Source organism: Drosophila arizonae, chromosome 4, assembly GCF_054131065.1.
Source record: "Drosophila arizonae isolate 15081-1271.41 chromosome 4, UAZ_ARI_1.0, whole genome shotgun sequence".
NCBI lineage: Eukaryota > Metazoa > Arthropoda > Insecta > Diptera > Drosophilidae > Drosophila > Drosophila arizonae.
In genome coordinates this window covers 24,710,829-24,724,549 of record NC_142924.1, presented here as the reverse complement: position 1 = coordinate 24,724,549, position 13,721 = coordinate 24,710,829, and the positions used below count along the sequence as shown (strand labels likewise).

Genomic DNA, 13,721 nt, shown 5'->3' with positions numbered 1-13,721 from the left:
CACAGCTCAAAGCAAAGTATAATAGTTTTGTCTATCACAAATATATGTATGTATTTATATTCATGTGTATATATACTTGTAGGAAACGTATTTACTCATAAGCGTGCGTGGATCAAATATGAATATATCAACGGTGAATGACAGAGTGAGAGAGAGAGAGAGAGAGCGGGAGAGAGAGTGAAGTAAGTGCATCAGAAATACGGCACGTCTGTTTTAAATCCTAGAGCAGGACGAAGGCTCAGGCTGAGGCTCAGGCAAAGAAAAACAGGAAAAATATAAAAGCGAACAATGCGAGCAGATGTGCAGGGAAGCGAGAAACAAATGCAGATGTTTGTCTCTATGCGTACGGCTGAGTGTGCTAGTGTGTGTGTATGTGTGTGTTCGGCAGATGAATATGCATTTGGAGCAGCGCAAAGGAAATAAAACAAAAATTCAATCGGATTTGTGGCAGAGCCTGCAACTGGACACAGTTTGTCTTTCCATTTAGTGCAATGAACTCTCTATCCATGCCTCGAGCAGTATTTCTTTTCTCTCTCTCTCTCTCTCTCCTCTCTCTCTCTCTCTCTCTCTCTCTTTGTACATTGTAGTACCAAATTGACTGATTGAAGCAGCATTGTACCAAAGACAAGCATAGCACCTGGCCATAAGCGCCAATTATAGCTGTAAAAATTGCTAAAAAATCTAAGAAACAAAAAATAAAACTCTGCATCATGGCAAGAGAAAGGTATGAGAAGAAGGTATGAGAAGAGAGAGAGAGAGAGAGAGAGAGAGAGAGGAAGGTAGGGAGGGAATGTGTGTGTGCTGGTGCAACTGGATATGCCAGGCCACGACATTATATCAGATTGCACAATACAAAATGCAAACACACGCACACACACACACATGCACATGCTTGACAGCGACGATAATTAAGTTCACAAGCTCATTATCAACATCGTGTTGTCCATATACGCTATCCTGCTGCACAGGACCCGGCTAAGCCAACGAGCCAAAATGCGAGCTGTGCCTGCGAGTGAGTGTGGATGTGTGCCACAGGCCTGAGGCGACAATAAGGACGAGAAGGAGCATGGGGACGAGGACGAGGACGATGACGAGTGCTGAGAGTATGTCAGAAACGATGTGTGCTCAAGTAGGAGCATTGCACTCCCCGTGATAAGTGCGAGCTACTTGCTGCTGGCAGCTCGAATTTGGTATGCATGAAGTGAAACCTTTAAGTTGTCATGGGTGGCTTAGAGGGCTAGGGTTAGTTCGCTCAGTGGAGTGCATTTGGCTTGATGAAGTTGCCGCTGCCAGTTGCCAGTTGCCAGTTGCCAGTTACCGTTGCAAGTTGCCGTTGCCCGTTATAGCTAGTTGGCAGTGTGGCAGGCGGCCACAAAAGTGAAATTGAAAAAGTCTTAGCAAGGACAATACCGGGAATAGGTATGGCGGGACACTGCCAAGTCAATCACTCATACCCGCACAGACTCAAAGGTTGCCTTTGGCCGCCATTTGGGGGGAGGGTTGGGCGGCGAGTTTCGTTGGGCCAGACGGCTTTTAATATTTGCTCTTCTTCTTGTCGTTGATTTGCCTTATTTGCCAGTCGTTTGACGAAAGAGACGATGGAAATAAAATGCGAAATGAAAAAAGCATTTTAATGAGAAAATTCCTAAGAAAAACTGCATATTTAAGGCGCTGGCGAGCTGAAAGGGACACCGAGGCGAGCTGCGACAGGAAGCGGCCTCAGCTCTCAGATTTGGGCGCGCAGAGCGGAGTGTGCGGGCGGGCCCAATTCAAATAGCCAAGTTAATGACTTGTGCTGGGGGCATTTTATATTTTTATTTTTATTTTATTCTCAGACCTGATTTGTGAAAGTAAAAGCAAATGAAGACGCGGCTCCGACTCCGTGCAGAGTGTGACCAGCTGCCCAGTCGGGCAGAAACCAAACCCCGAAAACCTGCAAACCTGAAAAACTCGCAGAAACTGACAGCAGCAAAAACAGCGTATTGAATTACAAGAGCTGCACAAATACCACAGAAATACATACGAAGTGCATTGATCCGCATTCGATTCGTGGCAGCAACTAAAAACAACAACAACAACAAGAACAACAAAATCAAGAACCAGCCAATCGTAATCACAACAGTATGCCGAAATATTGGCAACCAGCCGTACTCGCTGAAGAGCACAGAGCTTCCGCAAAAGAGAAGAAAGAAAACGACATTATTGTATTAATTTTACATATGTAGGTGTGTGTGAGTGTGAGTGTGAGTGTGCTCACTTTGACACTGTGAAACAACAGAGTGAAGACCAGCGACGAAGAATATACAGCGTAAACAGTTACTAAGTAGCTAGTGAAATTTTAGAGTATAATATAACATAAACTAATATATTCTATAGGAATAGAATAATAGCAGACTGCGTCATATAGCTGCTGTAATTTCACATACATACATATGTATGTATGTACATGGCAACATGAAATTGCAAATTAAACTTTTTGTCGTACAGTGTCTTGGGCATTGCCTTTCCAGTGGCTGCCCAAACGACGAGCACATGGGACTTTTCGCATGTATGTATGTATGTGTGTATGTTTGTGTAGCGGGATGCATGTGTCGAACGGCAACAACAATAATGATGATGATAAAGGAGAGGAAGATATAAAATAAAGCGCCAATTGTGTGCCAAGCGCGGAAGGAAGAGCTGCCAACAACCGTGGCTGCTCGTCTACAATTTATGTATGGATGTGTATGTGTACATGTGTGTGTGTGCTGGGCATATTGACATGTCACAGCGACTGCAAAATTTACAACTTTATCTATGTGTGTCGTCATTGGAAGCAGTGGCAGCGAGAGCGACAACGACAGCAGCATGGGCAGGGACAGAGCCGGCAAGAGACAGCGGAGCTTCGATCGGCTGCGTCTCTTTGCGTGCCATTTTCTTGTTTGACAACCTTTTGTGACGCTGACGTAGACGCAAGCGCAGCGCAGCGCTGTCCGCGTTCTCCTGTCAACCTCCTTCTTAATTGTGTGACCAGTCGCGCGCTGTCTCCACTCTCCTAACTATCTTGTTTGCTATCTCCCTCGCGCCTATGCCGGCTGGAACTATGCACGCGTTCGTTTCTTTTTCGGTTTCCTGTTTGCTGCTTCTGCAAGCAGCGCTGTGCGCGCTGCTGCCGCTGTTGCTGTTGCTGTTGCTTTCGCTGCCGGCGTTGATCGTAGCAGCGAGACAAAACGTTGCGCTCAACCGCTTATTTATTTATGTCTGTCGGTCTGTCTGACTCTCTGTTTGTGCATGTGTGTGAGTAGCGTTTGTATGTGTAGGTTGTGAACATCTGCTCCTGCAGGCGGCAGCGGCTGCGAACGACGCGACGTTTGCTTTTCTTTTGTTGTAGCTGTTATTGCTGCTGCTGTTGTTGTTTCTGTTGCCTCGTTTCGTTATTATCGTTTTATTGTTGTTTTATTCCATACGGCATATTCGCACTGCGTTTGTTGTTGTTGTTGCTATTCTTACTTATCTCTTTTGTTGTTGTTACTTCCACTTCTACTCTTAAATTTGAGGCGTACGAAGCGCGTCCAAATGGAAGCGGACATGACCTTAATTTATACCTTACTGCTAATACTTTTAGGAAAGAGGACGAGAGAGAGAGAGGGAGAGAGAGAGAGAGAGAGAGAGAGAGAGAGTGCAATAGAGAGCAAGATCCATTTTAATTTCGACGTAACAGCTGACTTCCATTTGAAATGCTAACTTGGTATATGGAATATTCGAAATGAGAAATTCTTGAGTACCTTTAAAGTCCTCTTAAGATATCCTTAGCTCTGCTCGGCCAATGAACTTGTCAGCCAGCAAAGAAGACATCACATAACCACAGCCACTTGAGAGTCCAAAATGGACCGGCCTGGCCGCAGTTTCAGCTGCAGATTCATTTACGTGTGTATGAGTGTGCGTGTGCATGTGTGTGAGCGTAACCTGATTTTATTTAAGGATATGCGCAGCCTGCGGCAAGGCTCTTAAGTGATTTCGAAACGCAATGTAAACTGAATGGAATACGAAGCAAAACTCCTCCTCTCGGCTGCCTCGGTAGCTCTGAGGCAGTGAGGCTGCGAGCTTAAGGATACGCGAATGCTCCAAATGCACTCAAGTGCACGTACGCAAGTACTTAAGCAGAGGCACACACAAATGCATACACACACACACACACACGCAAACGTGCTTGTAGGTTACTAGTTGAAATGTGGCCATGCACAGGGCGAGGCGAATGCGAATGTGAGGTTGGCGGCGAATTCAGAGGCAAAGATGAAGACGAAGGCAGTTGCATGTGCTAAAGCAAAGGCGAATTCGTTGGCGGGCCGAAGGCAGTTGCATGCTTTGAAATGGGGGAGAGGCAAAGAGGGAATGGGCACATTAATTTGCACTGGCTCCAGCTGGAACATCTGTTCCATCTGCGCTGACATAAATCTCGAGTGACTGACCGCTGGAGCGCAAGACCGCGCGAACTCTCGTGGCCGCGAGCGGCGAAAAGGAAACCAGTTTGCACTGGCAGCGATTTAGCTGCGCTACAGTGGAGCCCCAAATTAGTGATGGCGAAAACAATTATTAATCGATTATTTAAGCTACGGGAATATTAATTTCAATTAATCGACGAAAAATAATCGATGAATAATTAATCAAATGATTTTTATTTTGATTTTTTGAGTTTTATTAAGAATTAGAAATGTGGCGGTCAATCTGTTCCACTTTTCTGTAATTAAATCGCCGATAGAAGCAAAATAATCGTTTGTTACATATCAGATGATTAATCGTGAATTCACTACCACGAATTCCTTAAATATTCCTTAAACATAAGCAAAATACTCGGTGGGAAGGAAACCGGCTTGCCATAGTGGCACTGATTTACCCCACTGTGCCTTGTGTAGGCCTTGTCATTGGCCAAGTTGTGGCCGCGGCAAGCAGATGCAGCAATTTCATTGAGTAACTTTTTTGAATGGATGCGAACGGCTCTGCGTAAGCCGGGGCCTAGCTCGAATCCGAGCCTGGGAAAATCTTAAAAACTGAATGGCCAACTGGCCAGAATGGCCAGCTGGCTAACTGTTTGTGTATGTGTCTGTGCACTTACCTTCTTCTCGGTGAGCTTCTCGCAGCGGCGCTGCTTGCAGATCTGGTGGCTCTTGTCGTTGCGGCAGGGGGCGCACTCGCCGCAGTTATCCTTGCGCTGGCAGCCGACGCACTCGCCGCAGCGCTTGCGCTTCTTCTTCGACTGCAAAACAGAGGCGGAAGAAGAGAAGGAGTTGTTGTTGGTGGAGTGGTTGGCGTTGGGGGGTTGTTGTTGATGTTGTTGGTGGTAGTGTAAGGTTATGGTTGTGGGTGGGTGTTCCTATTATTCGCAGCGTTTGCCAATTATTGCTCCCGCTAACGCGCCCTCCACTGGAACTTACCTGCTTGTCGCATCCACTGGCGTTCGCATCGTTGCTGTCGCCCATGCCCAGGGCGCTCAGCGGACTCTTGAAGTTGGCCGTGCTGCTGACGGCGTCCACCTGTCCGGGATTGCCGCCGCTGGGGTCCACGTCCATGCCGCTGGCCTCGCTCTCGGCGCTGGACTCGAGCGAGTTGGGCCGCTGTTTCCGCCGCTCCTTCTTTCGCGCGTCCAGCCGAGCTATCGGCGACTGCAGCAGCTTCTCCACCTTGATGGGCGCCGTCGTCGTCGTCGGCGTCGGCGTCAGCGGCTGCGTGGTGTGCGGCGTATGGCTGCCGCTGCTGCTGGCCGCGTGCGGGAAGCTGTTGCTGTTGTTCCCGTCATACGACGTGGGCGTGTGCATGCCCACAGCCACGCCCACGCCCAGGCCAGGATGGCCATGCAGCTGGTGTGCGCCACTGTTGCTGTTGAGATCAAAGTCCTCCTTCTTGAGCAGCATGCTGCCCGTTAGCATGTCATAGTCCGCGCCAGCCGACGGAGCCATCGACTCCTTCTTGATCAGCGGCGGCAGGCCCGGCGTCAGGGGCTGGTACAGCTGCAAGTCGCCGAATGCAGCCGTGGCTGCCGGCATCAGCGGATAGGCGCCCGCTCCGGTCGCCCGATGGTGCGAGTGCATGTGATGAAATGCGTTCGGCGGCGGCGGCGGAGCGCCCAGCGGCGTGAAGCTGCCCGAGGGCGGAGTGATGCTCGTCTGCATGCCCGGCAGCTGCGTCAGCGGCGAGCCGACGCTCATCATGCCCGGCGAGCTGACCGAGATGCTCGCCGGCGACATGGCCACCGTTTGCAGCGAGCCGAGTCCTGCTGCAGTAGCGCCGGGCCCAGCTCCTGCGGCGGCCGCTGCTGCTGCTGCAGCGGCTCCAATCGGCAGCGGCATGGGCGTGCCGTCGGGCATGAGCTGATCATTGTAGCCATGGAATTGACTCTGGAATGAGGGCAGCTTTGAGAAGGGCTCAAAGCCGCTCTTTGGCTGCGACTGCGCCTGCGACTGCGACTGCGACTGCGGCTGCGGCTGAAACTGTGGGTGTGGCTGGCTCTGGGGCGGCTGATTGTCCTTGGACTCCATTTCCCAGGGACGTGTGTAGCTGCCGTTAGAGTTGGAGTTCGAGTTGGAGTTGGCGTTGGCGTTGGCGTTGGTGCCGTTGCCGTTGCCGTTGGGGCCTACTGCTGCTGCTGCGGCAGCGGCGGCGGCGGCGGAGGCAGCAGCAACGGTATCACTGTTGTGTGTGCCATGAACGCGCTGGCCATGGGCGTGGCCGTGGCTGTGGCTGTGGCTGTGGCCATTGTTAACACTGGCAGCAGTGCCATTCGCATTGCCGCTGCTGCCCAGGGGTGTTGCAACATTGGTGTTGCTGCTGTTGTTGTTCTCGCTGTTGCTGTTGCTGCTGTTGTTGTTGTTGGTGTTGCTGGTGTTGTTGGCAGGCGCCGTTGGCTGCTGCCGTGCATAATAGTCCCAGTGCTGAGACTGTTGTTCCGCAAGCGATTGCTGCTGCTGGTAATGTTGTTGCTGTAGTTGTTGCTGCTGCTGTTGCTGCTGCTGCTGTTGCTGCTGCTGCTGTTGCTGCTGCTGCTGCTGCTGCTGCTGTTGCTGCTGCTGGTGTTGCTGATGTTGCTGTTGGTGCTGTTGGTGCTGCAAGTGCTGCTGCTGGTAGTGATGATGATACGGCGTCGTATAGTGCTGGCTGAGGCTGTTCAGCTGATTGAGATGCGTGTTGTGCAGGTCGGCAGCTGCCGAAGCAACAGTTGCTGATATTGGAGGCAGGGTGTTGCTGCTGGCGTTGCTGCCGGTGCTGCTGCTGCTCGCTGCAGTTGACGGATCGACGGGGCCGCCTGTGCTGCTCTGTGCGATTATTGTGGACGCCATTTAAGTCCGCACAATCGCATGGCTGCGCAGTCCAGATCAAACTGCGCGGGGGAGGGGAACGGGCTCAGATGTCAAATGTCGAAGTATATATCTACGTGCATATATATTAGTATATGTATATTTATATAGTTTGTACACACTGGTTGGCAGAGTTAGATAATTCGTAATTCGTTTTGAAATCTTTACGTTTTGTACACGCTCACTGCTCTTGAGGTAGTTTTTCGTTCGATTTGTTGGTTGCTTAAAAGTTGATTTAATTTTCTGGGTTTTTCATAAATTGATACTTTGAACTTTGAACTCGCGTAGCTCGCGTGCTTTGTGCATATTGTATTTTTCTTTGTTTTGTTTGTAAAATTTGTATTTGAATATTATTCTTACAGTTGATATATAAATATAATTATTTGTTTGTTGTATTCATAATTTATTTGTTGTATACGTGCTACTACTATTTACTTGTTATTCCAAAATTTGTAAGTTGAAAAATTCAAAATTTTATTTGATTTGTACTTTAATTTGTCGTGTTGAAAGATATTGTTATTGTTGTTGTTGTTGTAAACGGCAGCCATGCGAAATGAAGTTTGTTAAATATTCGCTAATTGTTGCTTAATTAAATTAAATTATATTTGTTGTAGTTGCGGTTACTGTTGCTGTTGTGGTTTTTGTTGTTGTTGTTGTGCTGGGTCTCAGACTTGCGACTTGTTTGAAAATTTGTTATTTTGTAAAAATTTGTAATTTGTAAGTTGTAAATTTGTATTTTGTATGCGTTGTTTGATTTATTCATTAATTCATTATTGGCATATATATGTATACGTATATATATGTATGTATATATAATTTGATTAGCTTGTTGATATTATGTGATATTTTGTAAAATTGATGCTTATGAATTTTGTACTCTGGTTTTTGCATTAAAATTTGATTTGCGTTTATTTCTTGTTAATATGTTTACATATATAAAAAATAGTTGCAGCTTTTATCGAAAATGATTTTTGTTTTGTTTGTTTGTTTTTTTTTTCTTGCTTTGCTATATAATATTACTTAATATATTAGGCTTACAATTTAAAAATCTTTGTCTTCCGTTTGTTTGTTTGTTTGTTGGGTTACCTTACGAATTAATTAAACATTATCGCTTTATTTGTTATTCAATTTAGTTAAGCTATTATTCATCTTTGTTTGTATAAACTTAATACATTTTTATATTAGTTGATTTTCTGTCGTTTTTATGAATTTTTGGTTAGCATTCGAGTTGAAATTTGTTTGATTATTAGCCAAAGAGAAATTTTGCTTTTAATTTCTTATACCAAAATTTTGTTGTTGTTGTTTAAATCCTTTGGTTCAAAATCTGTAAAATAAGAAAATTCATTAGACATATTTCAATTTAAAATAACAATTTTTTAATTTTAGCTGACAGCTAAATAAATAAATCTTTATTAAATATAAGCATGAAAATATTCAAAGTGTTACAGGAACTTTTCACTGAACTTTCTTGAAGCTTCGTAGATAAGCATTACTCATTTTAATATTAACAACAAATGTTGGACATAAAATGCAAACGCTTCGACTGTATTGAAATGCAATGTGTTTATGATAAAAGCTTTAACTTTTAGACCTGTTTCCTTATAATATTCAAACATAAATGGAGGTAAGCTTTACCCAACTATCAAAGCCAAGACTTAATTGCGACATTAGCATAGCTTTTTAACAGCATATGCAACTGTAAATGCAAGCTGTAAAACTTAACAGACATGCACAAATGTTGAGTTCATGTTAACTACAAAAGTTGTGAGTTTATCTATTTTGTTTTTACTTCATCTTCAGAATAATAGGACAATATCATGGAATAGATCTATGTGTATAGCGATTTAACAGATTTGCATTAACAGCAGCATAGCAGAATATTTGGTATATGAAAACGGCATAACCAAATGTTGTCTGCTAATTGTATGCGTTTATCCTAGCTCAGCTCAGCTGTCGCTATAGTGGCTTACGAAGGCAACTGTATTTGCTTGCCACTCTAGCCAGTCCTTTTATTTTATTTCATTTTTGCTGCTATTATCGTTATTCTTTGCTTCTCTCAGCTCTCTGCTCACTCACTTAAAACATCTACAAACTTCAACACATAATTATGGTCTTTGACTATATAATGAGCGTTGGCCAAGTCCAACTTCACGCTGGCAGGAAGCAGCAAGAGGCACAAAAAACAAAAAAAGAAACGAAAAAAAAAAAAAAATGTAAAGGACACTCACTTCTGGCTTTTTATTGCCGTTGGCTGCTGTTGCCGTTGCTGTTGCTGTTGCTTGTAAGTTATGCTTTGGCTTTGTAAGACCTGACACACACTCACACACATACATGCATACACATACACACACTTGCTGCGTTTTTTTTTTTCAGTTGTCATTTTCTTGCTTTTTTCGCCATTTTTTTAACCTCGCAGTTACTCGCATTTATTGCTGCTTATGTTGTTGTTGTTGTTGTGTTTGTCTCTTTTGTATTTTGTATTTTGTTCTCATAAAAAAACGGCACAGGTGTACATTTTTTGCGCGTCCTTTGCCGTTGCCTTTTGACTTTTTGCGTTTTGTTACCTTTTTTTTTTGGTTTTTCAACTTGCCAACATTTCGTTGCGCTTCACAAAGTTCAATGGGCCTACTGTGTGTGTGTGAATGTGCGTGTGTGTGTGGGCCTACACTCTGTAGCAAGCTGTTGGCCACTTGAGGTGTTGAAGTGTCTACGAATTTGCCCTTGGCCAGTTAAGACAATCTACTCAGATATAGAAACTTCTATCAATGAATGATAAATTATTGTCGTCTTAAAAAAACTCTTGAATTTCCAGATATTTATTGAACTGATATTCTTTAAAGGCTGATAGAATAGAATTACCAATTCCGGAGTAATACATAAATACATTCCTGAGTAGCATCAATAGACTGCTGATAGGATGAGATATGTTATCAATCTCTTTCTCTTAAGCTATATTATGAATGGAGATAAGTGATTCCAGTAACTCGAACAACTGAATACCATCCATATTACATACCATCTTATTACAGAATACGTATATATCATGGTATAAAACAATCCAAACGCAATGTTTTAAATCATTCACTTTTATAGAATTACTCCCTAGCTTCAATGATTTCCATGCTGTCTACTCTGATTTCTACTCTGTCAACATTAATCTATTTCTATCCTATATAGATTCTGAACTTATGGCTTTCTAGCTATTTTCTCCTATTAAAAACTTTTCACATTTTGTATATATATATTCCATATTTTCAATTTCAATTTTGGCCATATTTGTTCACATGTTTCTCGTGTTGATTAGCTGAAGCTGCCATTAACTTTTTTCCAGCCTGTCGGGTGTTGTTGCCGCGCAGAACAATTAAAGCCTGATTATGCTGTCGCTTACAATTTGCGTGTCGCAATTTCAATGGCAGCAACGGCAACAGCAACTACAACAGCAACTCGCATTAGTGGCAAGGAAGAGGCAGCTTTGAATGATCGGCAAAAGGCCAACGGCCAATGGGCAGCAGAACCTGCCGCAGCGTCGGCGATCAGCGAATGCAAGGAAACTGAAGCAGAAACAAAAACACAGAGAAGAGCAGAAGAGAGAACAAAAAATTGATGTTGCAGCTGCCACAATTTGCTGCACTTTCCGTTTTATGCGACTGCGTTTCGCGATTCCACTTTGGCAGCAGCAGACCATCCTGCCGCAGTTGCCTCTCGCATATTTACATTGTTCGCTGCAAGTTGCATGTGGCAAGCTGAAAGCTGTAAGAGTTACGAGTTACGACTACTGCGATAAAGATCCCGATTTTGAAAATTAGGCCAACGCGAAATGCATGTGTATGCGGCATGTGCAACTCCAGCTCCAAGTGCAACTGCAACAGCAACTGCAACATGTGCACAATTAGCGCTTCCTCTGGCTGACGCTCTTACTGCCATATTGCTGATAAATCAAGCCGACGCTCCACTTTTGTTGTTGCTATTCAAATCGTATTTCAAGTCTACCTGAAGCCCCAATTTCCGCTCTGTGACATAATACCAAATCGAAGGAATTATGATTGATAAACCTATATATACATATATATATATATATATATATATATATATATATATATATATATATATATATATATATATATATATATATATATATATATATATATATATATATATTGATTTTTATCTTATCTATAGGCTGATAAGCAAAGGAACTCGTGTCTGGAAATTTGTGGCAGCTTTTGAGCTGGGATATATTGCAGATATAAGCTAAGTAAACACGGATGTATTAGTGTGTCTGTGTGTGTGTGTATGTATGCGAGGCTTACAACAAACGAAACCATGAACAATGCGCGCAATTCACTACAATATCTGACTCTTTCTCTCCCACTCCCTCTCTCTCTCTCTCACTCTCATTCTCATTGTATGCCTGTATGAGGCTCTGGCTGGCTCACAGTTTGTAACATTTAGCAAATGTTTTGCGAATTAAACTCGCAGCACACAGATGTACACTCATACATATATGCGAGCATGCATACATACATATGTATGTGTGTATATGTGCACATGCGAACAATGCGTCATTTGAAAATACTGAATGCAGAAGGGCACAAATGGCCAGAGCTGAAATAATTTAAGCAATGAATGTAGGTGACTCTCAGCTGCATTGCATTCGCAGCATAAACTGGGCTACACACATACACACACACAAGCACACAGGCACACGCACACCTGCATGCACATGTCCATGCACGTTGCATGTGCAAAATAGACCAAATGCTATAAGAGAACTCAGCCGTGACGAGGGCGAGGGCGAGAGCGAGGGCGAGCAGCAGCCTGCCTCATGTTGTAGCAACTGCTGCGTGCTGCCTGCCGCCTGCTGCTTGCTGCTTGCTACTTGCTGCCTGCTACCTGACTTTCATTTGTCGAGGCAAGTCAAGGAATGGCACAACAAGTGCAGCAGCAACTGGCAGTTTGCCAAACTCCTGTTCCGTTTGCTCCTGCTGCTCCTGCTGGCTACACAGTTACCAGTTGAATGGCAGCCAGCTCGAATGCCCCTCTTTCTCTCTCTCGCGCTCTCTCTTCACCTCTCCCTCACCCCCTATCATTCATCTCTCTATCTCCACCAGCTCTCTGTCTGTCTATCAAGCTGACGCGCTGCCAGCAGCATTTCAACTGAATCAGCTAACAGGCTCCAGTTACGGCTCCATCTACAGCTGATGTTGCGCATACGCCCCATGTTGCCCCAATGTAAAATATTTGAATATGTTATCTGACGTTTTCGGCGCTTGTTCTCAACTTTTGTTCACTTATGAAATTTGTTCAAAATTGTTTGCGCACTAAAATATTTATTAAAATAAGCATGCAATAAGCACTTGAACATGCGCATCTGCCACACCCTCTCCGATTTCACGTTACATGCGCCTTGCAACATAATTAAGCCAACTTTTACCAATATGCCAGGCTTCATTCTGCTGGCGTCTGCATTATTGCATTATATTCACATATTTATATACATATATCTCTTATTTTCAAGCAGCGCCCAGGGTAGGGATTAGTTAACATGTTGCTCGTTGAAATATTTAATTTAACTTCAGCTTGAGAATGTTTTACTCTATGCAGTAATTTCGTTTTATTTTTTTTAGACAATTTTTAATGAAATCGTTTCCACATATGAAATATAATGATCTGCTTTTAACAGAACTCTATTAAATTACTATACCTATGAAGTTTAAGCCATGATATTGTTTTATTATTTCACATTTACAAATTTATGATTCTATGTAAAGTAAATGTAAGTGTACAGAAATTAATTGAAGAAGCAAAGTAGATAAAACTCACACAATTTGTAGTTAACATGAGCAGAACATTTGTGTAAGTCTGTTAACTTTTGCTGCTTGCATTTACATTTGCATATGCTGTTAACGGTTAATGTTTCGGTGCTTATAGCGTCACGAATCGCTCTAAGCCATAACTAATTGAGAATTCTATTGCTTAAAATTTGGAGAAGTAAGTAAGCAAAGGCATGTGAAGTCATTATGCACATATATACATGCATCATGGCTCAGCCATATTCTAATCCTAATATGTGCAAATTATTACTTATAGCATCCCTGAAGTTTAATCTATATATCCTTGCTCTCATTTAATTTTGAGCTGTGTTAATTAATTTGCATTTGAATAAAGGTTGAAATTAAGTACTTCATAAAACATTCTCTATTTGAATGTAAAGCATTATTATATATTTAATAACAAAAATATATGTAAGACCCAGTATCACCGGAAGTCGCTTTAACCATACATATTTGCTCATATATGGAAGTTTAACTAGGGACTGCAATATTCGTCGTAATAACCGTTTGAAAGCTAAAATCGGAGTCGTTACAACCGAGTTCTACTGTAGCTGCATAT

At 43.4% G+C, this 13,721-nt stretch overlaps 1 protein-coding gene across 6 annotated transcripts in view; it reads right to left on the bottom strand.

Moving 5' to 3' along the window:
* Tet (Ten-Eleven Translocation (TET) family protein) overlaps nucleotides 1-13,721 on the bottom strand; it is a 126,406-nt gene that overhangs the window by 108,814 nt on the left and 3,871 nt on the right. For 5 of the 6 annotated variants that reach the window (XM_089467805.1, XM_089467810.1, XM_089467808.1 and 2 more), the window contains exons 2-3: nucleotides 5,412-8,652; nucleotides 5,093-5,350 (exon numbers count right to left, since the gene is read on the bottom strand). In XM_089467805.1, the coding sequence (XP_089323931.1) occupies nucleotides 5,093-5,350; nucleotides 5,412-7,310 (2,157 nt within the window). In that variant the 5' untranslated portion in view covers nucleotides 7,311-8,652. The remainder of the gene's footprint in view (nucleotides 1-5,092; nucleotides 5,351-5,411; nucleotides 8,653-13,721) is intronic. The other variant, XM_089467811.1, reaches the window with a different exon arrangement.